Source organism: Amblyomma americanum, chromosome 2 (genome assembly GCF_052857255.1).
Source record: "Amblyomma americanum isolate KBUSLIRL-KWMA chromosome 2, ASM5285725v1, whole genome shotgun sequence".
NCBI lineage: Eukaryota > Metazoa > Arthropoda > Arachnida > Ixodida > Ixodidae > Amblyomma > Amblyomma americanum.
In genome coordinates, this window is record NC_135498.1 from 85470759 (window position 1) to 85496438 (window position 25680).

The 25680-nt window shown below is 44.9% G+C and overlaps 1 protein-coding gene across 9 annotated transcripts in view; it reads right to left on the bottom strand.

Moving 5' to 3' along the window:
- Window positions 1–24590, bottom strand: part of LOC144121544 (uncharacterized) — a 75318-nt gene extending 50728 nt beyond the window's left edge. For 5 of the 9 annotated variants that reach the window (XM_077654811.1, XM_077654807.1, XM_077654809.1 and 2 more), the window contains exons 1-2: window positions 24225–24436; window positions 22249–22446 (exon numbers count right to left, since the gene is read on the bottom strand). In XM_077654811.1, coding sequence (XP_077510937.1) covers window positions 22249–22446; window positions 24225–24331 — 305 coding nt within the window. In that variant the 5' untranslated portion in view covers window positions 24332–24436. Of the gene's footprint in view, window positions 1–22248; window positions 22447–23200; window positions 23288–24224 lie in introns of all 9 variants that reach the window. The other 4 variants (XR_013312636.1, XR_013312635.1, XR_013312637.1 and 1 more) reach the window with 4 other exon arrangements.
- Between the last annotated feature and the right edge of the window lie 1090 nt (window positions 24591–25680).

A 25680-nucleotide genomic window follows, 5' to 3' on the forward strand; every position in this document is an offset into this window, starting at 1 on the left:
ACTTCGCGTTCTTCATTACCTTGTGCGCCCTCCATCTCGTTTCGGTCCTCTCGACTACGCGCGCGCCTGCCGAACCAGTGCCGTACATTTCGACGTGTGGTTTCAGTGGGTGCCGCATGATGTTTGCACGACTGCTGTCAACCACGGACGAAATTTACCTTAAACGTACATCTCTAATTTAGATGCTAAAGATCACTCGTGTGCGCTTCAATACACAGCTCGAATATACGTTTCTGAGACATCTACGCTTTCTGTAGGACGGCACTTTTTCAACTTGGGCCCCCGCGGTTCCTCAGGGGTTGTGGCACTCGGCCGCTAAACGGAAAGACGTGGGTTTGATCCCGGAAATATGTTGCAGGGTGACCCCCCCCCCCCCCCTATTCCCCCTCACCCTGGGCTCCTAGTCGTCGCCATCTCTGGTAGTGTATAACTATAAGGTCCTTTCATTTAATGCGGATGACAATCTAATATATTTCTGGATATAGTGATTTAATTTGATGTCTTCTTTGCGTCACACAAGCAGGAACAATTAGGGAGAAGCGCTGGTCCTAAGCAATGTCAGCAATCCGGCTACCAAGTGTTTTCCGGGCGCAAGATCGCATTGGGACTTCCCACAGAGTTGTTGCGCTGCGTAAAGAACAACGGTACAAACCGGAAATCAGGTTATTTCGTATGATTAAATTGCAGCACACCATTTATTCCACGCAAATGAGCGCTAGCTCCTTGTGCACAGCGCTGTGCACAGGAGTGCTCCAGTGCAGACATCCTCACAGGTGAATTCCCGGGAAAATTTCATGATTATGCAGTAAATGCTCAGTGGTGTATACACTATCTACAACAACTCATTTAGGGAATCCATAAAATAATTGCTGCTGAAGCAGCAGAGGACGTGTAGGACGCTGATGCTTCGCCTTTAAGAGTGAAGTGCCATAAAGTCCGCATTTTGTCAGCAGCAGAGGTGAAATTTGAAGAAGTGCAAAATAGCCACCGATACCTCGGAGTCCGCATACACTTTATGCTATGGCTCCTATATCGAAAGTGGTCGCTTCTACGGTACACTGCATCTTAAGGGGATGGAGTATACAGTGCTGCGAATAGCAATAGTGAAACGGGCGATCAGGGCAAATCCGCGCACCTCCAACCAAAAACCACCAACGGAGAGACCCAAACTAACTGAACAGAATTCAAAAGGTGCGTTATTTCCTTCTTAATAGTTTCTTTATTTCTTGCAGCCTCAAATCCCCTTTAAAGGGGTATTATATGAGATAGTGGAATTCAGGGCACATAGTTGATTTGATGGATTGTTTGAATGAAGAGGGGTCGGAGTGAAGTACGACGACGTTGGGCAAGTCATTCAGTCCTTTGCAGTGTGCACAAAAAGTGATGACAGATGAGCACTAGTCATGGGAGGGGGAGGATAAACGGCCTTCTGGTGGTTTGTGCGGCTGGTTTGTACGGGCCATCCCACGCCAGTAGTACCGCTGTCGTAGACAGGGTGAAAGTCTTCAAGAATCCGGCATGGGCACACTGGGGATCATCGTGGTAGGAAGAGCAAATGAAGGAGCGCAGATGTGTGGAATGACATGAAGCCACTTGCGACCATCCGGGAGATAGTTGCGGCAGTAAAGGAGCTCGTGTCGGATGGCTAAACGGGCGGACTGACGATGGAGAGCACGGGAAAGAGGTCGACACGGTTGGCCAGATAGGAGATCAAAAAGGCAAGTGATCCACGGGTCTTTGCTTTGCTCGGAAGCCATATCAGCGAACTCAAACTTGAAAGAAGACAGGGCGGATATGCAAGGCGCTGCCTCAGATGGTACAGGAGAACGTGAGAGGGCATCAGCATCGGCATGTTTGCGGCCGGAACGATAGATAACGCGAATGTCGTACTCTTGGAGTCGCAGAGCCCATCGCGCCAGTCGGCCAGAGGGATCTTTCAAAGAGGACAACCAGCAGAGGGCGTGGTGATCGTCAAAAGGGCGCCCCTACAGGTAGGGGCGAAATTTGACGATCGCCCAAAGGATGGCTAAACACTCCTTCTCCGTGACAGAATAGTGGCTTCAGCTTTTGTGAGTGTCCGGCTAGCGTAAGCGACAACGTATTCGTCAAATCCTTGCTTGCGTTGAGCGAGTACGGCATCGAGGCCGACGCCACTGGCATCGGTGTGGAGTTCCGTCGGAGAACGAGAACCTCAGCAGAATTCAAAACGTAGAAATTGTGACCGTAGTTGATATTGAGATCCATAGTACTATGTATTCAATGATCTTCCTATCGCATAAAATGATGTGGTCGCTTGGCTCTATGCGTCGATGCTGTATTGCACTGACAACCTCACACTTTACGGAATCGAACACTCAACTTTGAGAAATAATTTTCAGAACTTTGCAAAGTTGGCCAATGACGCAGACATTCCTTAACGGTTGCTGAGTGCTTAAAGCAAGCTATGAAATATTAATAGACTTTCTTGAAATTTGAAGTTGTTTTTCTTCCCAAAACGTCATGATAAATGCTTGTTGTGAAAGCCGACACACCCGCAACTGGCGATCTATAAACCGAGTGTTTCACCAAATCGCACAAGCTTCTCCTGAAGTTCAGCATGCTGCCACATGCGGTTATGTACAAAAGAGAAAATAATGGAAGATCAGCATGAAGACCAGTTCTCATATAACATGAGAAGCGAACAAAAGTAAGCGGTGTACCGTTGCAGATGACAGCATCTTCAATGCCATGACAACTCCGGTGTTCGCAAGAGCACCTTAAATTAATAGAGTCCCCACAGCACCAGACAAAGGAGCTTTTCTTGGCGGACTATTGCAGCCAATGATGGCGCCCGTGACGCCACGTGTAAAATATTTATTGGTTTAGTCTACAACTGGAACCTCCGAACAGTAATCGGAGCCATGGGAATGCACCGGTGACGAGCTCTCGCCGTTTTCCTAATGTATATGCCACATTTACACCGACATCGAAACCAGTCTTCAGTTGATTAGTTGTTAATATCTGCGTGTGTACTTAGAATTTCATAACATAGCGATGAACCCATCACAGTGCAACTTTTACATTTTACCTGTGGTGTTTTTCCTGATGGTGTTGTTTTCCTTCTGCTGTTTTCGGGCTGCTCTCTTTTTGCGCTTTTTTGAAGGCCGCTGTCTTGTTCTGCGATGTTCTTTCGCGCCCCCTGCAGAATGTTTCGATATATACGGTGGGAAACATGCGATGTCATGAAGATCGAAATTCTGTTCGCTTGAAGAATTGAATACTTATATGCACTCACCTGGGCCACAAAATCTGGGCAAGGGTTTATATTTTGCACGGCTTTCACCACAACGAGAGTAGTGCAGAACAAACATAAATGCAGCGCGAATTCAAATGTTGGCCAGACTTCACTGATTTGCTGCGGACGGCTGGAATGGTTTCCTGTGATCGCAGGAAGTCCTTTTATAGGCGAGATTTTGCAGAATACGGCATGCTAATCATATATGCTTCGTGCAAAATTGCTATAGAAATCCGTTTTCTAATAATTGTAGGCTTAAAAACATCACACTCATTTATGTGGTGCTCGAAACTGGCGGTGCACACGTGGTGTTAGTTGCTGATGTACAAGAAAGATGGGTACGAATATCATGCGGATTGGTGTGGTATTTTGGAGGCTAATATCTGATAACAAGCATAGTACTGAAACATTGGCTGAATTTTTGAAGCATATAAATACCAGCGACTATTTTCAAAGCAACAACGCGTGCGAAGTACACTAATTTAAAAGTTTTGTTGCGTTATTTAATAAGAAGTATGATAATTTTCTACTGATGTAGCACGTAACCCCCGACATGAGTAGGCACACCTGCTATAGTCAGATACAACTCAAGAACACAGTGTATTGTCCGCGTGAAAGGACACCTTCCAGCCAAACAGCGCGGGCCGATTTTCCTGACACTGCTATTGTGACAAAAGGGGGATTGTTTATGAAAGGGAGTTATCTTTTCTTTCTATGAAAACGGCCAGACCCTTTCCTTGACTGTGGCGCCACTAGGTGCATTTTCATGCTGCAGGGTCAGGAGAAACGGCGGGCGTCATTGGCTGGAAGGTGGTCCTTTAACGGACAAAAGCCACTGCGTTCTCCAGTTGTATCGGAGTGTTGACGCCGATGAAAGTGTACAGACCTCCTCATTGCACCAAAGAACAAGGACTTATTTCATGATATAGTGCGTACCGTGCTGGTATCGCATGGGCAAAACACGCTTCAATGATTCCCCAAATGTGCAGTTAAGAGGCATGCAGGGTAAATTGGAGTCTTTCTGACATTAGAGAATACGTTTATGCTTTGGGAGGTGAAATATAAACGGAGCTGCAAAGTAGTTGCGCGATATATCTTACAACGTATACAGCATAACCACGAGCGTTAGCTAGGACCAGGTGGCCAATTTAGGTCTGTGGATGCGCCATGAGTTTTGTACGTAAGCTTCAGACGTGCACCTGAAATTGAATGTAGGAATTACATCAAAAATTTCAGATTCTAGAGCGTGTCAAATACAGTTTGATTTTAATGCGGTTGTGGCAGTGTTTTCTCCTTTAGTTAATAAAGTAATTGTTGCGGCCAGATTTATTTTTTGAGTCATTTTTTTTTACTCATCAGAGGTAAATATGAATAAAAATTGTGGTTTTAGATATGTCGGCTTTTCATGTCATCTCGCGAAACAACTTAACTGTACATCGAAATATCGTCCGCGACATTTCCTCCCCTTTTGTAGCAATAGCTACACTACGCTACCTGTTCGACTCTTCAGTGTGGCACCACTTGAGCTCCGTGGCGGCGCCGTTGGTCACGTTGGTTGCTCACGTAATGCGGAGCAGCTGCTCCTGCCTGTGGCGCGGTGCGCAACAGCTGACACAGCTGTGAGCATGCGCCGTGCCACGCGGGACAAAGATGAAGGCGGAAAGCCCAGCGAAACTGAGTGGCGAAAGACTCACTTTGCAACTCGACTGAGAGAATTCTAATCGGCCAAATGTAGCTATCGCGTCAGTCCAGGTTTAACCAGAGCTAAACCACAGCTATTTCTTTTATTGATTGTAAAGCCCAATTTTCGTCATCATAGAAACTGATTTCCATTTTGCAGGCTCTGAAACTTGTATATGAATTGTATGCAACGACAATTCACGCGAAATAAAGCATGCTCCGTGGCTCCAGCTGCGTCAGACTATAATGTCGCTACTACACTCTACCGTCAACCTTTTTTTTAAGTTCGTGGGCGAAAGTTTTTCCGACAAATAGGAGGGACTTGACTGCTTTCTTTCCTTTTTTGTTGCTAAGGCAGCATTTTTGAAGGATTTCTGATTTTCTTTTTGCTTGACCTTGCGGTGCGATTTCATGTGGTTGTCAAGGTTCCTCACAGCCAACAAAAATTAAATGATACGCAAGGCAACACCCAATGGGTCCAACCAACACCCCCGTCCACTTGCCGCCACGTGATAAGGTATTGTTTACATCAAAATACAGGTGTCTCAAAGAATAATGGGTCCCTATTCAAGATGTGGGAGAACAGTGCTGCTCCTTCCACAACACAGGTGTGCAATGACTCAGGTGACTGCACGTCAAGAATAGAGTGTAAAATGCACCTCAAACGAGGCCCTCCAGCCAACTGCAGCGTTTACATGAACCCAGCATGGCCGGTTTCAACCCACTCCCCAACGAGTAGGCTGACTCAACTCCAGCTTGCACCGATGTGCTATAAACTCTGTCGAGTCGAAGACTCTGGTAAGTGAGAGGATAAATGCGAGCTTGTTTCTCACTTCCGCTGTGATTCCTCTGAATCAGCAGTGGCGGTCCTGATCCTCGAAGGCTGCCACTTCTCGAACTCAATGCGCTGCTCAAAACTTCGGTCGCTGCAATAAGGGTGCCTCAATGGGCCCGCTGCCCCGATGGCGCGCATCGTGGCAATCTAACATGTCTCGACCCGCTAAAATCAAGTTTATGCCGTCGTCATGTGGGTTGACCTTGCTCAGCCCGACTCCGGGCTCGACCCGATGCTATCGGGTTCGTGTAAAGAGGACTATTTGTGTAGTCGGGTAGTCATGAGATAGAGGTCAACCCCCTTTAATTGACAGACTTGCCGAGTCACCTTGAATCACCTTGAGATACTTGCCAGGGTCCACAGCAGGGAGAGAAAGGGTAGTCTTCTAGCTTTTCATGCTATGCCCCTGCTGCGCTACAACGTTGTGAGAACCAGTCGAAGCCAAATAGGACATTCGCAACAGCATTCTTGATTTGCAGAGAGACGAACCTCGGACAATCGCTCGCAGGTGATTTATAAAGCGCGCCTTTGGCCTTAGACTTGTGGACCCAGAATGGCTGGGACCGTTATCGAAATGTCAATTCTCTAATAAAATATTTGGTGTAAGTTCAATATTTGCTCTCTAAATCTAGTCCCGACCAGGCATATCTCTGCCAAAATGTTCGCTTTGTAATCAGTGCAGGCCCCGGCGACTTCACGCGGGTAAGGTCTGGCTGCACCCTCTCTGCATGAAGGAGCTTGTAGGTTTCTCAGCCCCTTCTATATAATTTACATCTCCGTGCTATAAACAATGCGATGTCAAAGGGCATAACCTGTCTGGAAATATCAACTAATTTTGCTGGTGAAAAAGTTTCGCAAGTCTGAAGTGTTCCCCAGCCGTCTTTCTTCTCAGAATTAGAGCTGCCTCGGTATGCGTCAAACATAGTCGCGCCTCCTGCACCACGGCGCCAAAAGTCGCATATTTCAATCTCAAAAGCACTCCGAAGGGGCGCTATATAAATCCCAAGCAATACAGAAATAACATTGCGAAGGAGTGCGCGTAATGAGACTTTACCGCAAACCAGAGTAGGCATTGAATTTTTGCCTTCAAACCCGTGACGTCATGCCCATAGGTCGAAGACATTGGTAGGATGGTCTCATTGAGGTGTACTGCCGTTTTTAGGTAGAAAAGAGTACACGTGGTTGCCGCGGACTACAGGATCAGCACGCATAATTCTTCTATGTACATTGCAATTTTTATTATTTTCGAGAAATAAACCAGTAATAGCAACTGTGTCCAAAACAGCAGCAATTCAATTGCGCAGTAACGAAATTTGCTTTCAAAATCACCATGAGAAGCAAAAGGAAGATCCCAATGCTTTTGCGAACCGCACCTTTTTTACCCAATATTGATTTGTGTACTTGTGTATTTATTAGCAGTAACGGAGACATGAAAGTAAGTACTTCGGCTGCAATTTAGTTAAATATTGCTACGAGGTTGTTAAAGTGGTGTGAAAAACACACCAGCAGATAAAAGTTGAACTTAAAAAACTCGGTATTGGGGTGACTAGTGACCATGCGCTAATACCAACTGCTTCATTCCATAATAATGTAGAAATAGTAGCAGGTAGCTGCCAACCTTCAAGGCAACGATTGTTTATCTCGTTTAACGGAGTGATACACCGCGCTCCGGCGGTTTTGAGCGTGGACAAATAACTTCTCTATCAAAAAAGCTTTCACCGGATGCTTGAACGAAGATTAAGGTCAACAAAAGAACATAAACACAAAACAAAATAAACACTGAGAATGCAAAAAAATGAGAGCACGAAAAGATTTTCACTGAGTCCGCGGTGTCGAAGCGGCCTTCAGACTCATACTTCGTCCCCGGGATTGTATCCCTTCAGGGCAGTGTTGCCAGGTAGCGCGCAGTGGCATAGTTAAAATATACAAAAACTCGTGCCCAAAAATAGCCAACCATGCTAATAGGCCAAGACAGTTGAGAGGCAAAAAAAAGCCAACGTTGTGGTTACAAATTTACCGTCACATGAGCCATTAGAAAATGACACGAACACTTTTTTTACTTGCAATTTAAACTCCAAAAACAGATAAGCCTAACAGATCCGGCGACACAGCAGAAAGTGAAGCATATCACTTATGTGTCAGCTGATATCCTTCAATAACACCACTTATGGTACGTGACTGCGCTTCATATTTTCCAAGAAGAATATGATTGGCTCAAAATTTCTGCAGCACATATCATACCCCGTTGTTACAGCGTTGTTGGAGGTGCAGTCTCGCCAGGTGGCCAGAAATGCAGAACAACTGACGGTTCGCACCTCGCGGTCTCCCAACTTGTGTTCAGAGCATGGTGCGAACACGATGTGCAGAGTTTATTATAAGTTTTCAAACCCAACCAGGCAGGCAAATCTGTCAGAATGTTTGGCTTTCAATGAGTAATTATGAACATGTAAATTGCAGATGCCGGAATTAAGCGAGTACCATGCGTTTTCTGTATCCGAGCTTGGCGTGCAGTCGTAGAGCCATCCAGTGGGCACCCAAACAACCCCCCCCCCCCCCCCTCGCTATGCATGGCTGTGGCCCGGCAGATGGCGCGCGTATCTGCGCCTTCCCTGAACGCTGATGTCCCATCTAAATCAGCGGGTGCTTCACCGTGAGGGAACGCTATCGCGTTTCACTCTTAGGGCGCGTTCACACTTGGACATTCGGCGGCGAGAGCAAGCGGAATCCTCTTCGGCGGCAGAGATTCCGCCGAAATACCCAGCGGAAAGGCCGATCGGTCCAGGACCGAATTCTGCCGCGGGAAAAAAATCCGCCGAATCTCGTCAGCCAATAGGAATGCGAGTACACGCGGCGACAAACATGGCGGCGCCCTTCGATGCAGGACGCCTCGCTTCGGATTGAATTCGTCGCTGTTACTGCAATTTTCAGCACGTTCACAGGCCATAAAAGAGCCAGCGGCCTTTCGCTTTGTCTCATCTCGCCCATAAGAAAATGTTTGAGCGATAAATTTGCTTTAATTTTTATTTCGTGTGACGATTCTTCCCCTTTTAGGCTTAAGAGGGGAGTCGAGTTGTTGACAACAATGGTTCCTGTCCTAACCACCAGATGGCGCCACTGGGCGCTTAAAAAGTGAGAATGTTAGAAATGTCGCAACGTCCGACAAAATAGCTGCATTTAGCGTACGCAAGCATGCATAAGGTTTTGGTATGTAGACAGCATCGATTAACCTCCTGCCACATCTGTGTACGCCGTGAGCAGACGACACACAGACGATGAGCGGCGATGCGGTGGCCGGGAAGTGTGAACGAGACAGCATTTCGGCGGCCGCGGATTCCGTTTCCTCTCACCGCCGAATGTCCAAGTGTGAACGCGCTATTAAGGCGGAGCTCAAGCGTCTCATAATTATATCGTTGTCATGTATAGATGTAACGAGAGCAAGCAAAACAAAAAAAGATGCATCAACAGCTAACCGAAAGTAGTGCACTTGTTGAAACACATTTCTTTTACGATGCAATCAGATTTTCCCGGAGCGTAAAACCCAGAAATAGCGACACTGCCAAACCATTTAAAAAGCAGCCGAAAAATACTTTCAGTACCCCAATTTGGCTTAAAACAGCCCAATCTAGCAACACTATTTCAGGGGACGGCTGAAAACATGCAATACAGAATAGAAGGAGGAATACGCGAGGTGTACCCAAGGTGTGTCAAAAGATGACTCTGGCTGGGCCGAACTAGCACTGCTCCTAACTACAGCCTGTATAACCCACCCTATAAGCGATTGTATATAATATGTTGCGGGAAAGAATATATTTACAGTTATTTACAAAAACGAATGAACAGCTACGGGCGGCACTCAGAACACAGCCAGAGATTAGTTCTCGTCTTCTTCCTCGTCCACTCGTTCACTCACACAATGTCGTCGTCGTCGTCTACCCGCTGCAGGACCCCCGGCTGATGAAACGCCGTCTCGGCGTTAGAGTGGTGGCGTAGGAGCGTCGTGATAAGGTTTGAGGCGGCACACATGGACGACGCCTGTAGAGGGGCCAGAGGACGATGGCGAGGACGCAAGGGGAGCAATTTCATAGTTCACGTCGGTGACTCGGCGCACCACACGGTAAGGGCCACGGTATTGGGAAAAGAGCTTCTCGGAGAGTCCGACGCTGCGCGACGGCGTCCAGAGAAGGACGAGTGATCCGGGGTGATATTCGACGGCCCGGTGCCGGCGGTCGTAGGCGGACTTCTGGGAAGCTTGAGAGGCACGGAGCCGACTACGGGCTATTTGGCGAGCCAGCGTGGCCTGGGCGATGGCGTCCTGAGCGTAAGCAGTGGTGTGGACTGAAGAAGGCGGCATGAGTGTGTCCAAAGGCAATAGGGGGTGCCTATTAAACAAAAGGTAGAAAGGGGAATAGCCTGTTGTGTCATGTCGTGAAGAGTTGTACGCAAATGTCACATAAGGCAAGGCTGCGTCCCAATCGCGGTGGTCCGGTGAGACGTACATTGCTACCATATCGGTGAGCGTGCGGTTGAACCGTTCCGTAAGCCCGTTGGTTTGTGGATGGTAAGCTGTCGCGAGCTGGTGCTGCGTGGCACACGAACGAAGAATGTCATCAATCACTCTGGACAGAAAACAACGACCGCGGTCGGTGAGCAGTTGACGAGGGGCGCCATGGTGAAGAATTAGGTCTTGGAGAAGAAAATCGGCGTCATCGGTAGCGCAGCTGGTGGGCAAAGCACGCGTGATGGCGTACCGAGTCGTATAATCAGTTGAGACAGCGATCCACTTGTTACCGCAGAGGGACGTGGGAAAAGGGCCAAGGTCGAGGCCAACACGGTGAAAAGGTTCCGAAGGTACGTAGATGGGTTGTAGAAGACCGGCAGGCAAAGTGGAGGCGCCCTATCGGAAAAATACACTCTACTGGGCATGTTGGTACCCGGCACCCGACATGATGGTGGATTATGGTGATGGGCAATGTTGGGTGCCCACCATATGATGGGTGTTGGGTATCATGGTGGGTGCCCAGCATAGTGCTGGGTACAGCTGGGTGCCGGGTAATGCACTGTTGACTGCCCACCATAGTGGCGGGTGCTCGTGTGTGCCGGGTAACATGTCGGGCACTGTTGGGTGGCCAGCATAGTACCAGGTACTGGTAGGTTCAAGGCATTATGGTGCTCATTGCTGAGCGCCTGGCATAGTACAATGTAGAATGCCGTGCATTGCTCAGGTGCAGCTATTATGGCAGGCATAAACAGAATATTGAGTGGTGGCCATAACCGAGCAAGCTAGGTAGCAGCACGACTGGCATACGCATGGTACTACTGCTGTATACTGTGGCTCGGCATGCTCGACGCCAGATATTTGATGAAACAGCATGTGGAATGGGACTCTATAAAATATTACAGATACCGGATATAATTTTAATGAGAGACGCTCTCTAAACTCTATATGATGCATTAAACTAAGATTAAGGAGCACATTCACTGCATGATAAACCATAAACTGATGAACTGCAACCTGCAGAGCATAAATTATGGTGATGTAAAAGGAAAACTATGGCTGTCTCCTTGGCCTGTTTGCAAACAGAGAAAAACAACCTATTACCATCAAAGGTTTATTTGTCTGCAGAGCTTGTACGGCACAGCCGCTGGCTTACATAGATCTGCTCAACAATACTTGTGCACTCACGCACAGCAACGCTCCTGGGACAGCATGGTGTGGAAAGGTGATCGATGTCTTGCCCAAGTCTGTAAAAAAGGAATGAGGATGATCACCTACAGGAATGGCAGCAGTACAGAACTATTCTTGCCACGTTATGAGTCCTTCGGGCTGCAATTCAGTAAACTACCACAAGAACTCATTCCCTCATATAGCCTCCGCAGTTAAGATGGGCAAGTACTATTTAAGGATGCACTGAGGACTCCATCTAATTTTTGTTTCATGCAAAAAGTGAGTCACGGACTCTGTGGCACTTTCTGTCTATGTTAATCGCATTTATTGCAGCCAACTGAATTTAAAAATGGGACATTTTTTCCCACTACTCAGTTTCCAGTTTCCATTTGTGACGTCAAGACCAAAAAAAGACTCCGTGATGACTGTTTTGAAGTGAATGGCTGTGCACCGTACCTTGAAGCATATCCTCACAATAACTGCCATGAGAGCACCAGTTTGCTTGTGAAAACGACCACTGGTAGTGGTACCTGCATTTTATTAGACACTGGCTTCAAAACCTCTTTTCAGTGAAAGTAGGTTCCTTCAAATTAGAACGCAGGAATTTATCAATACAGACCATCATCATCAGCCTGACTACGCCCACTGCTAGGCAAAGGCCTCCCCCATGTCTCTCCAATTAACCCAGTCCTTTTCCAGCTGCACCCACTGTATGCCTGCAAACTTCTTAATTTCATCCCTCCACCTAACCTTCGGCCGCCCCCTGCTACACTTGCCTTCTCTTCGATACTGCTCTGTTGCCCTGTCAACATTTATTGATTTGTTTATGTTACCCCTAAATGCCCTCTACTGGAGCAGCTGGGATACCTTTTAATATTACATTAAACAGAGGAAAGATTAATAAACAAAATTAGCATAGCCAAAGGCAAGCAGGCCGCTACTAATAGCTATTTGTACCTAGCACAAAAATATGGATACTCTTTTCACCCAACCATTCGTACTTCATCAAAATACAAAAATATGATTTCAAGTCAGTTTTCAAATGGAACACTTGTCGCAAAAAAAATTTCCCTGCAAAGAGGTAGATATTCAAACAATAAATCTGAAAGAAAACTGAAAATACGTGGTTACCTTTAAAATCCTTCACACCCAAGAAAAGAATCCTTCGGCTGCAGTGCATACTTAAGTCTGACTAAGCGTAACTCTAGTACTGTACACAGAATATAAAAATTCTGGTCCGGAAATCATTTATTTCTGCTTTAATTACTATGCAAGTATTCTACCTACGCACTATAAAAGCATTCAACCATTAGCTCCTTAGCTTGAGCAAAGGTATACACCAGTTAAGACGGCGAAATGGACTAGTTGGTTAGAATTCATACTCAAGTAAAACAGCGCAAAAAACACTAACACCGAGAGAACGTAAAACCAGTCCTGACTCGCAGTTTAATACACAACAGAAACTTATTTACAACCTCAAGATATGCAGTGCAGGAAGGTGCGCAATCCAAAAAGGCCGCAACAGGACACATGTTCGCCGTCACTGCTGCGCTAAAAATGCAGATTCCTTATATTAGTGAATGAAGAGACTGCTGATGAAATCACCTCCATTTCCCCTGATATGAAAGCCTTCTGACAATTCCCAGATTAACTGATCCCAGTGAAGGAATATGAAAAAATAAAAATCTTAAACCTTATGCAACAATTTTTCTTTCATCCTTTCAACTACGCCGTTCACACGAGGCACAGTGCGCTGAAAGATGTGAACCTGTCAGCGTAACTACATGAAAAATTCTCTTCCTGCTGCGCACTGACACCACGGTGTCCGACTGATATAATATTGACCACAAAACATTAGCACCTATGGCACCAACAATGGCAGGTAGCCTGTCTTGTGCCTGACACCAAACTCAAGCGGTATGCAATCTTCCTTTTACCTCTAACTCACATTGCCAAGGCCTTTAGATAGCTTATTAAGGTAGTATGACAGCAACCTTGTGCCCTACCGGCCTATCCTGAGCTGGTGTTTTCACTTGGCCTTGTATCAAACCTGCACACACAAATACAACCAGATCTTGTGAATAGCTGGTTATTGCTAATTTTTTAGACTGAATGGCAATACCATGATGGTGGCAAAATCTACTGAGCATTGACTTGAAGTACAAGACATCACTCTTCACCAACTTCGAATATGTCAACAAGAAACTCAGGATAGGCACTTTTGTCCTTGGGTAGTAAGCCTAGCAAACACGCCATGCTTTCCCCTCCATAAGAGCATCAAGGAACTGCAGTCTCTTCGTCTGGCACTTTAACACTGAGATCCAATCCCATGCTTTCCTTTTTGAAGGCCTTGCAAACATGAAGTAGTTGTAACTAAACACTTGTAAGGCAAGGCCTTGCAAACTGCACTAAATGTTTTGGTCCACACACACAAAGAAAATATTACTCAGGATAGGAGCCACACCTAAGCCTGCCCAAACTTCTTTCTTCCACACATAAAGGCCCTTCTGTTCCCTCACAAACATAGAATCAAGGTGAAATTGGAAAACCTTGGAGACTGCACCAACAAAAATACCACAGTTGTGGGCAGAAGAGCTTTTGCACGAAGAAAAAGAAAGAAATGAGCTTGCATGCATTCAAGAGTGGTTCCTACCGTGAGAGATATTTCCCTTGCTTGTGTAGACCAAAACATTGAGCACAGTTTTAAAGGCTTCACCTTGCAGGCGTTTAGGTACAGACTCCTCGTGTTTGGAAGTTCTGCCAGCCAGCCTAGAGCCATAGTTGCAATGCTGCGGGTTATCAATGTGCAAGGCTGGGGATTAGATTTCAGTGCTGAAGCACCACATGAAGGGATTCAGTAGTTTCTTGATGTATGGCCATTGTCAAAAATTACAGCCTAAGGAGTTTGCTTCCAAGCTGCATAACGAGGCCCTTGTAGCAACCTGGGAAGCCCTTGATTTCAAGGGTGTGAGGATGAGAGCTCTTCTTACCTTCATGAGGTTTAGAAACCTGGTGATAGGTAATGAGACACACACCATGGCTGAGAAGCAGACTTCTTGGGCTCAAAATTTTTGAGCACCTGCATGTATGCAGGTGAGACCAAAACACATTTGCTGGGCGCATCACCCGAGGTCAAACAAAAAGCAAACTTGTTTTGAGCTTCACGGCAGCGTACTCAAAGGAGGTAAAGACGGGTATTGTAGCCTTATGTTTCAAGTCAGTGCCCATGAGGCCTTGCCACTGTCAGACTGCCTCTAGCTTTGGCCTTCAGCATTTTTGGTCTGTATGATGAAGCCGGCAAGCTCACACCTGTTACCGCGTTGTGCCACGTGTAGACAGCAGAGGGAAAAGGATGAAAGTAAAAAAACAGCGTAAGCCTTTGTTCCATAGTGCTAAGATTTTTAATCTGTCATCTGGACCAGTAACGTGGGAAGTGTGGACAATGTTTCATATAAGCAGAGGTGGAGATGACTGCATCAGCTTTGCCTCTGTGTACTTGTATGATAAAGGAATCTGCATGTCTGACCTGATAATGTCAGTGAACACATGTCCAGTGGTGGCCTTTTGGTTTGCGTGCGGGTTTTTTCCACAGCCTGTTTTTTGGCACAATGATTTCTACAAAAAAGCACAATTCTGAAATGTTGTAAGGAGCAGAAAATATCAACTTGACATCATATTTTACCACCATGTATTCTAGAATCTTGCCAATACTCTCCTAAGGGGCAGAAACATGGAGGGTAACGAAAAGTGTTCTGCTTAAGTTTAGGACAATGCAGTGAGCTATGGAAAGAAAAACGATAGGTGTAACATTTAAGAGACCTGAAGCAGGCAGAACGGTGAGGGAACAAATGTGGGTTATTGACATGCTACCGAAATCAAGAGGAAGAAATGGGCTTGGGCAGGGCATGTATTCTGAAATCAAGATAACTGCTGTTCCTTCATGTTAACAGAGTGGATTCCAAGGGAAGGTAAGCATAGCAGGGGGTTCCAGAAAGTTAGGTGGGCAGATGAAGTTTTCTGGGATACGGTGGCATCAGCTGTCAAAGGAAATATATGGGAGAGGCCTTTACCCTAGAGTGGGCATAGTCAGGCTGATGGCAATGATTCAAGTTATGAGAGAATTTGCGTAATTATGGTTGTAGTATACACTTTGATCCAGTTCTCTGTTCAGTTTTTCTCACACTGTTGGTCACACTGTAAAACTGCTATTACACTGTTTCTACCACTGCTTGCAAAAGAGGCAAAGGGAACAATCCTGTTTACTGTCTCGACTTGTATTTTACTCAGCTCTGCCTTTAGAGGGTATGAGCTTACGACACGGTCATTTAACCAGATAAGACTGCGAAAAATAAATCGCCATGACTTCTTTAATATTCTAGAAATATGAGCTCAACATATGGTCCTGTTTAAAGGAGCACTAAAGAGGATTATGAGCTCACCTTTTTATGATGGGAACTGGATCTACATGCTGCAAGCTTTCTTAGAATCTTTGAATAGTCCTGTGGAGCTGATTGTCATATTACATCAGATGAAACGTCCCGTTTCCCACCTTTTTTTTTCTTTAATTGGCCACGAGTAGGAGTCAACCAATTTGAGGAGTGCCTTACAGTCAGTCACATGGTGGCTTGCCACTTGCCATCGGCAGTGTGATACGTAGTAATACGGGGAATGATTTGTGAAAACAGTTCACGGAGATTTTTATTTCTGTGGGCCTAATTGGCAGCTTTGCTGTCTGCAACTAAATCTATTCGTAGAAACCTGAAAGCAAAGCAAAAGCAAGAGCTGCCACGTGACTGGCTGAAGGCACTCCCCGCGCTAGTTGACTGCTCCTACTCTCAGAGGTCAGTTAAAAAAAATGGTGGGAGCTAGGACATCTAATCCAATTTAACAGAGAAATTGGCTGCACAAGACAAAAATTTGAAGTTTCCAGGAATGCTCGGAGCATGTAGATAGAGTTTTCACGGCAAAAATACCAGCTCAGAATCCTCTTTACTACACCTTTAAAGAACTGCATTGCATCTAAACATTTCACACTTTCCTTGCGGCACTTCCAAAGCACAGTGAACGTGAATAAATACTGAGACTTCAGGAACAATCAAGGAAAGTTGGCATCATTTAACAAACCATTAAACCAGTAAAAGATCATTTACATATCTCACCATTGTTAAAATCTGGACATCACATAAGGCAATTGCTAGCTGTTTTGTGAATGTTGCTATAGTCGGATACATATCAAGAGAGAAGCAGCAGATACCATTCAAAGGAGGTGCTCCAGCCGATGACGCCAAACGATTTTCCTTATGCCATGGTTAATTTGCTTTCGTCTGGCTCCCCCTACGATGCCACCCTAGCAGGTCAAAGGGGATTAACCACATTTTGAGAATAAGTCCTCGCCATTGGCTGGGTGCAATCATTTGAGGGGCATTTGCTGCTTTGTTTTGAATTTTACCCAACTATATAATAATTTCCCGAAAGTTGTTACACCCGAGCAAAAATCAAAACCTCAATCTTGCACAACCAGAGGCTTTGAAATCTGAACATTTTTTCCCATTCACTATGCACCACTTTGGAAATTCCACAAGATGAGTGTCTCAGGGGTTTAGATTCAAACTAGTCACTTGAATGCGACGTGTTACACTGATACGCCTAGAATAGTGACAGAAAGAGCGCATATTTATTTTCCGCATCCTTAACCTGTTGCACGGGCAAAGAACCTTCCTCCTGTAATTCTGCTGTCATCAGCACCTAACAACTTCAGACAGAGCCGAGTAACGTACAAGTCGAGAGCTTTCAAAAAGCAGGCTTCCCTTACCGCCATTGCAGGCAGTGGCAGAAACAGAGCTGAAGCAGTGGTAGAAAGTTCCCAACAATGTGAAAGAGGCTGAATACATAACTAGATAGAGTATGTGGCCCTACCAAAAATAGTACACATTTCTCTTAGCCTCCAAAAAAGTGGTGGCAAAATATGTCGAGCTAGTGTTTTCTTCAGCATCCCCTCCACCCATATACTTATTAAAGGTCAAAATAAATGTTTTTAATTCTGTCATTCCCCTTGCATTTTAGTTAAGTTTGTGATTACTTAAGGTGGAGATGCACATTTATGTCATTGCTTGCCAATTGACAGACTTAAGTGTTCAACCATCTTCAAATTCCTTAAAACCATCACAGTTTATTACATTACTAAGGCAAATCTTATCCCAGCTTGTTTTTTATGAAAAAAATTTCTATGCCAAAGCCGCCGTCGATAGTTTCCAAACTCGTGTAACAATAAATAAATAATAAACTCGAAACAGGTACAAAACTGCGATTTTTCAATTTTTGATATAATTTTATGTTCTCACAGTAATCATTACAACTACTTTCTAAGTTGCCTGGCAGACAAAGAAGCCAAAAAAATGTTTCAGCGATTAGAAACCGTAAGCACTAAGAAAAAAAATTTCTTAATTTAAGTAAAGTAGCTTTTTGTGCCATATTAAGGTGTGAATTCATTGTGAGGTGATAATAGTAAAAATATGAAAGCTAGTAAGCTGCATATTACCATTGAATGCAATATATTCTGGAGAGTGATTGAAGTAATTTTTGTATTAGGAGGGAAAACAGTGTTGAAAGCTGAGCACTGATGCCAAACCTCAACGTTGCTTTGTGCCTGCTCTTTACTGCAGTGCTCACTAGAGCCGGTTGCAAACCATATATAAGCAGTGCTGCAAGGTGCTCCAAATGGATGTTCCCATGTTTGTGGGTTGAAAGGCCTGGTGGCATGTTCATCCATGCTTGAACACTTGAAACAATTGGGTCACTGATTACGATGTAATTCTAGCATGCACAGTTGAAGTACCACTGGCTGTTTCACACGTAGAAAGAAACTGGGAGTGCGACACCGCCACACTTTGAGAACCGCTGCTGCCAAGAGCCAGCTAGAACGGGCGCATATTTATTGTGCATGTACCTTTGCCATCAATTCTCCCCAGCTGTCAGCAGCTGTGCTTTGCGAAGCACGGTAGCCATCCACTCCCAGTTTTCCCTTAAGTGGGAAAGAGCCTGCACATGAAGACGATGTGATGAAACACTACTGTTCTTTCCAAGGTGCTCTTTTAAACCACTTAGTGAGTTCAATTTGTTTTTCTTGAATGACTTCAAGGAAGCAGAAGACAGCACCATCATTTCATAGTGCTTCTTGAATCTGTGCAATGAGGAGCATGGCTGCAGCGGTCTTTGGTCCACATCTCCAGTTACCACGAGGGTTGACTTGATGCTTCTGCTTAGTGGCCATTTAATTTTTATTTTTTGTAACTGTGCCCTTGAGTAGACCTCTGTACTCCAGAAGATGAAAGCATTCAAGCCCAGCACACCACCTGCAGCACTGCTTAAACCTACACTTGCAGCTGGCTCCAGCATGCACTGTACTGAGGAGCAGGCAGGGAGCAATACCACGGTAGGGCATTGATGCTGAACTTGCAGAATGATGCTTTTTAGAACAAAAATTAGTCGAATTAAACTTGTGATAATAAATGCGACTGAATGGTATTGTGCAGCTTACTACCTTTCTTATGGTTACCAGGACCACATAACTACGCAACTGACAGCTGAATATGCCACAGAAAGCAACTTTTCTCCAATTTAGGATTTTTTCTGGCATGGCTTAGGTTTTCTCATCGCTGAAACATTTTATAGGCTGCTTTGCCATTCATACAACTTTTGTGAGACCATAAAATTTGGTAAATAATTTCAAAAATGGATAGCTTTCCACCTTTTTCCGTTTAGAAATAATGAAACATGAAACAAATTAATTTCAAATTTTTGTAAGTGAAAGCATAATGTCTAGTCTAAAAAAATTGATAGACATGCGTTCTTTATTAAGCCAAATGAAAAGTGATAGTGCATGCATGTGGTACTTCAGATATCTTTAGAACATTCACCTTTCCACTGCGCAGAAAACATATAAGATCATGCACCTGCATAGTGCTTCACATGTTTATGATGTGCATGATTGCATGTCTGCGCGAGCACATACTAAAAATAAAAAAACACTTCGCTATTTCATAATGCCCACTGCCAGCCTAGAGTAGCTGATTCGATGGTTGAATTGAGAAAGAAGCTTCTTCGCCAGCCGCACAGCAAGCATACGCACCATGAATGTAGTTCTGAGCTTTGCGGTTCTGATCTTGCTGTGTACAATGGCTGTACACAGCCAGAGTGCACAGAATGTTCAGCGAAAGCTTCAGCGCTGATGTTTGCAGCTAACCTTTCTTTCAGTTATCGCTTTTGCGCTGTTTTAACTACGAGACCCTTCGCACTGTCGGCTATGCTCGCCATGCTGCCTTCTTCGCATTTCGACGCTAATGGCCCCATATGACGATATAGCGTTCCTCCAGAAAGCTCACGAGTACGCCACTCGCTATCACGGCTCAAATCTACAATGGACGTTACCACGTGTTTCTCGCTTTTCTTACACGTATATCTATAAGTGTTGTTTTCTGGTTAAAATGATGTAAGTGCTTTCATGTGATCCTACCTTACCAGCCTAGCCTGACTTGGTATTTCCCTTTAGTGCCACTTAAAGATGGGGCCACAGCACAATTTTTTTTTTGCAAAAACAAGCTGGCTTCTAGTAATAGAAAAAAGTATATGCATTTTTTAAAGGAAATTGAAGATGGTCGAACAAAATCTTGGTCAGATGGCTTGGAATGACCCAATTTCAAGTTTATAAACTAGAATGCACCATCACAAAGTTATTCAGTCTTGTCACATGTCAGCTGCACAAAAAACATGCACTGACGTCTCATCAACTGGTGTCTGCTGAAATTGCTATTTTTGTGTTGTGTACCCAGATATCTCATCCAATGCACTAGATACATCATGATACTTATGTGAGCACACTTATCAGTTGTGTTATAGGCAGCACCTTTCCCACAGAATGATGCATGAAGTCTTCAGCATACTTTTCTGTGAATACATCACAATGAAGGGATAAGGAAAGGCAGCTGCTCTACAACACAAGAATGCATAAATAATCATGCACCACAGGTCTTTTCTCCTCCAACTGCACCAATAACCCAAAGTGTCATTAAAAACTTATGGTGCTCTTTGAATGACACGAGAAAGTTTTACTGGCTGAAATGAAACATTTATGGTATTAGTGTGGCCACACCTTGATGTGCAGGTAAAGCAGTCAGACCCCATGACACAGTACAGCTGTGCAACAAGCAGGCAGTGATATTCTTGCTCTCTGCAGTAAAAAACTGAGATAAGAACATCATCATAAGAATCAGAAGCATTCAAAGCAAATAAAAAATATAGACACTATACCACATGCAAAATGGTTTTGGGGCGGTTGGTTCAGCATTTTCAAAAACAGCGCTCGAAGAGACAGACAGAAGGATGAGAAGCACTACACACATTGCTCTGAATTAACAGAAGAATTTTATTCATTAAGCATTACAATATACACAGTGCAGAAAAAATAGCCAACCATCAGTCCCATCACATGCTCCATCATTATTTTCATCTTTCCCCTTCCAGAAATACCCTTTGTTTCACTAGAAGTGATAGCAATGCACTGCTCAGCATTTGTATTTATAATCAAAGATTATATGCAATACAGTGATAGTTGACTGAAACCGAGATGAAAAAGCACAGGAAATTATTGAGCGTAAAACAATGTTTGATTATAAAGACACATGCATAAGTAGCACCTCCCTATCACTACTAGCAGAAGAGGCATTTTTGGAAGAGGGAAGATGAGGGTAACGATGGAACATGACAGGACTGATTGTTGACTGTTTTATCTGCATTGAACATCTAGAAATGCTTCATGAATAAAATTTAGTTGCCAGTTCAACATAGTGTGTGCGTCATCATCATTCTGTCCACATCTTCCAGCATTGCTCAGAATAATATATACCAAAGCTGAAGTACATCCAGCACACGAGGTTTTCCTCTTGGGTTGGCCCATACAAAAACTGCAGCTTTTTTTGCTTTTCATCACAACATTCAACACACTGACCGCTCTCACTACGCCAGGCAGCCTGCAGACTGTCTTTAACCTTTTATAAGGTACAAGCTGCACGCATGTCTCCCCATGGCCGGTCTAGAGGGGAACGTGTTCTCTATTTCTTACGGCCTGTGCAAAGGGGTCTGTTGCTGCCTCTTGCCACATCGCGGTGGGGTCGTCACTGCCCCATCGCTGCATCCGCCATTCACGCGGGAGGAGAAGGTTCCTGATAAGGTTCCTGAGTTTTTCCTGATACTTGCTAACACATTAGTCATTAGTATTCCTTCGAGGTATCGATACAGGTCTCTCGTTTAAGGAAGTTGTGAGGTATATGGGGGGTAAAATAATTCAGGACACGTGAAAAGTGATATCAGCGTAATGAAGTATTATATACATTGCCCCGCAATATTTATTTGACAGTCAAATGTTAGTGTATGTGAGTCTGACTATGCTCTACAGGTATCGTCTCAAGCCAGCAGCCAATAATGGTGGTACAGGATTTACCACTCGGACGTTGCGGACACTTTTGCCCCCGATGGTACATTTTCATGAGGTGAGCTTCAAAACTCACTATCTGAGTTTTCCGTTTCTTCCCCTTAGCATTAAGCATCATTTAATCATGGACCATGAGACGTGCAAGAAAATCATCAGAGTACTTCCTTCTGGATGAGGAATGAGTGATTCCTGCTTTTAAATATTTTCACCCAGCACATTTTGTGATGAATCTGTGTGCATGTGGGCTGCACTGAAGACGCGCAGGCTCAGCATTCTGTTTTTTTTTTTAATTTCGGTGTTGCACTCACCATGAACCAGTGGCCGACAGCACGAACCAGGTGAATGCCACCCACCACCGCAGATACAGGCAGGGAGCAAGCAGCCGGGTCTTCACGTCTCTAGCAACAGCAGACGAAGTAACTTCTGGAGAAAAACTCCCATTGCTTCTGCGGTGATTGTAAAGGCCGCAGGAAAGAGTGAAGTGGTCCCCTTGACACCAGCTTGGCCTGATATGCATACAAATGGTAAAAGTGCATTCAGAATGGTTCTGAAAATCCAATGACATCATTTTTAAGCCGTTTTGACCACACGTTTTGTAGAAGAATAGCGAAAACATTTGCACCAATGACTTCGTTTCTTTTAAAAAGACCTCAAATGCGATGCCTATGTTTTATCTACCTAAAAGAACACTTGCAATATATTTGAAGATTGCTATGAGGCAGTTTACTGATGGAAAAGGCTGAAACGGTCAACAATTTTTTCACATTTATTTTCCCACCAGTGCAGGTAACATCAAACTGAACAACTGTAACCCTTATTGATGTACTTCATGTCTACCCCTCATGTATTAATACCCTGTAATGGGGCCTTTGAGTATGAATATATAAATAAACAAGTAAATACCCATGCTTGTAAATACACACAGAACACCAGGGGGACCATTACCAAAAGAGAAAAACATTCTGAGTGGTTTGTTTTATTGTTAGGTAGTAATGAACACGTAAAATATGTTATGTAATGTATCATATTCGTTTGCCGGCACTTGAAGCAAAAGGAACGCGAATCTCCGAATCCTACAAAGGGTTCAACATTTTTCACATACTGTAATGGCTGAAATGCAATTCGTTTAAATCAGCATGATTATCCAATGTGTACTGAAATCCAAAAGCTTATTTAAATGCTGTCCTGAAACAAGCCATAAAATAACACTTTGCCGGAATTCACGCGCTCCTTTTCATTCCATACAACCATACAACTCACAAAGTTTACTTTTACGAGGAGGCAAGACCCGTGCTGTAGGCTCCAAAGTGGATGCAGACGAGCCGCGTGCGACGAGCCACGATCCACCTGCGAACACTCGTTATTAGAGAGCATAGTGATATAAGAAATGAAAGAATGTGTCACAACATTGATTCCCCTCAGTTATGAATAGAGAAAAAGAGAAAACTAGGATATTTAACGCAATCAGCTCCCCTAAAATTGCAGTCTGTCAACACAAGTACGTCTGTTATCATGACAACTGCCAAAACCTGTTAAAGCACCAAGTAAACCCCAGAAAAATAAAGGCAGCCCACACAAAATGCGAGCATGAGTGAAAGGATTCAGCAGGAATTAATTACGCATTGTAACACGCAACAGACGTGACGCCCTTTATATTCCAATCATGATAAAAAGTTACAGGAGGAAAAAGACGCAGAAACACAAAAAGCTTGACAAATGAGTGTTCAATTTTTAACAGTGATTAGCAAATGGTAGACAGACTTCCGCTGAAGCTTCTCCACATACTAAAAGCCTGTAAAGAGAAGCCCATTCCTGTATATTATGGCATTCCTTTTGTGAAAAGAACCACACAGGAGAACTGAATGGACATGCTCCGAATTATAATGCATCTTTTCAGCTAATGATAAGGATTGCAAGCGAATAACTCTCCGAGTTGCACAATCGCAGCATTTGAAAGCTGGCCTGCAAGTACTCTCGTTGCCGCTTACTTTTGCACTGAGAAATTTTAAATTGTGCTAAATAGGCGCACTAAAGTTTCCGTTCAACGGATTCGCTACAAGCATGCAGCATATATTATAATCGGCGACAGCTTTCTGTGGCTGCGAAGCAGAAAATACGAGCGCGAAACGCCGGTTCTCACAAGCGCGCTGCACGCACGCGCTCACGAACCAACGACGCAAGCTTGTGAGCCGACGGTGAGAGCTCGTAGTTTCCGCTGCATAGTCACTCCTTCAGAGGCAACTTCACAGAAAGCTGCATCCGAGTCTATAGAGAATATTCTTACCTTGAAAACTCCGTTCGTGACGAAGTCAACGGCACCGAACCATTGGCGCAGACATCGGCACAAGACCTGCTACACAATGAGCACATTCTAACACATAAGAAGCACATTAACAACGTCCATGCACTGCGATTTCAAAACTGAGACTGCACCGACTTCTTTGCGACGACCTAGAACAAAGGGGACACTGACGGGAAGAAGCTTCGTCGGTTGCCACTGACCCTGTTTGCCACGTACGGCGCGTTTACAGCGGTACGCGCACCTACTCTCTTCTGTGGTTACATACGTGCACGAGCGACACTACAATACAGGATGGTACTGCACAAAACACTGAAAACCCGTCCTCATTACACCCGCGCAAATAGCGGCGCACGCCATAATAGACGGGAAAATAACGTCGACGGTATAGTGACGGAGGTGACGAAGGCCTCTGGCTGGCCTGGCTCCCTGCCGGGCAAAAACGATGCTGAGTTTCAGTTTTGGTGTTTTGCGAAACGACTGGTATTTCTTCACGACGGGCACAGGGAAATTTTGCACGCAAACTTTTGCAGGTATTCTACCGCTTTGGAGGGCGCAAAATTGCCAGCAGCAACTAATATCGCGAGGAAAAGCTAACGATGCAACGATATTTTTATACTTGGATGGCGGTTCAGAGTTAATGCTTGAGGAAACAGTGTCTTGATAGATAAGCAACGCGCATTCACGCGGTACGAATTCTGTCTACTATTTCGTTTGCCCTGCGGCTGTCACCGTCTTCTCTCTTTTTTCTGGGGGGGGGGGGGGGGGAGGGGTTTGCGATGCATCTATTGGGATGTTTAGTGCATTACACAGTTTCTTAGCTGCAGTCCCTACGTTATAAAGACGAGCCGTCATTCGAAATTATGTTTTCGTAAGCCGCAAGTAGAGAGAGTGTAGAAGTCAGCGTCGAAGTGGTAGTATAAAGGACCGCAATTCCTCGAATGCAGTCAACTCGCGCGTGCCATGCAGATATCCAGCTCGAGCGCAGCAGGTTCAGATCTGATGGCGTTGCCAATTACACGATCGCTAGCTGCCCTGGCTCGGTGTGTGCCGGCTTACCTGCCAGTCGGAATTTAACACGACACACCACCGCTATGGGTGCCCGCATGCCCAGTATTGTTTGCTCTGTGCCCACCTAACCTCCCAACATTTTCTGCTCTCAGCATCAAATGCGTTCACATGGCCACCATCGTGTCCGACATGCTCAGTTAGCTTCCCAACAAATGTCCGGCGTTGCCAGCACGTTCCAGTATGGAAGTCTTTCTTCCCGGCATGCCCGGTACTTTCGCGACCATGTCCATTATGAATGCCAGCATAAATCATGCTGGTTTTTCCGACAGGGGGGCCTATTCCGGCGTTGACACAGGTCACAAGCGGCAACGTAACGCTTGACGGAACGATACAGACCAGGCCAAAAGAAGCGGCGCCGCACTCGAGAGTA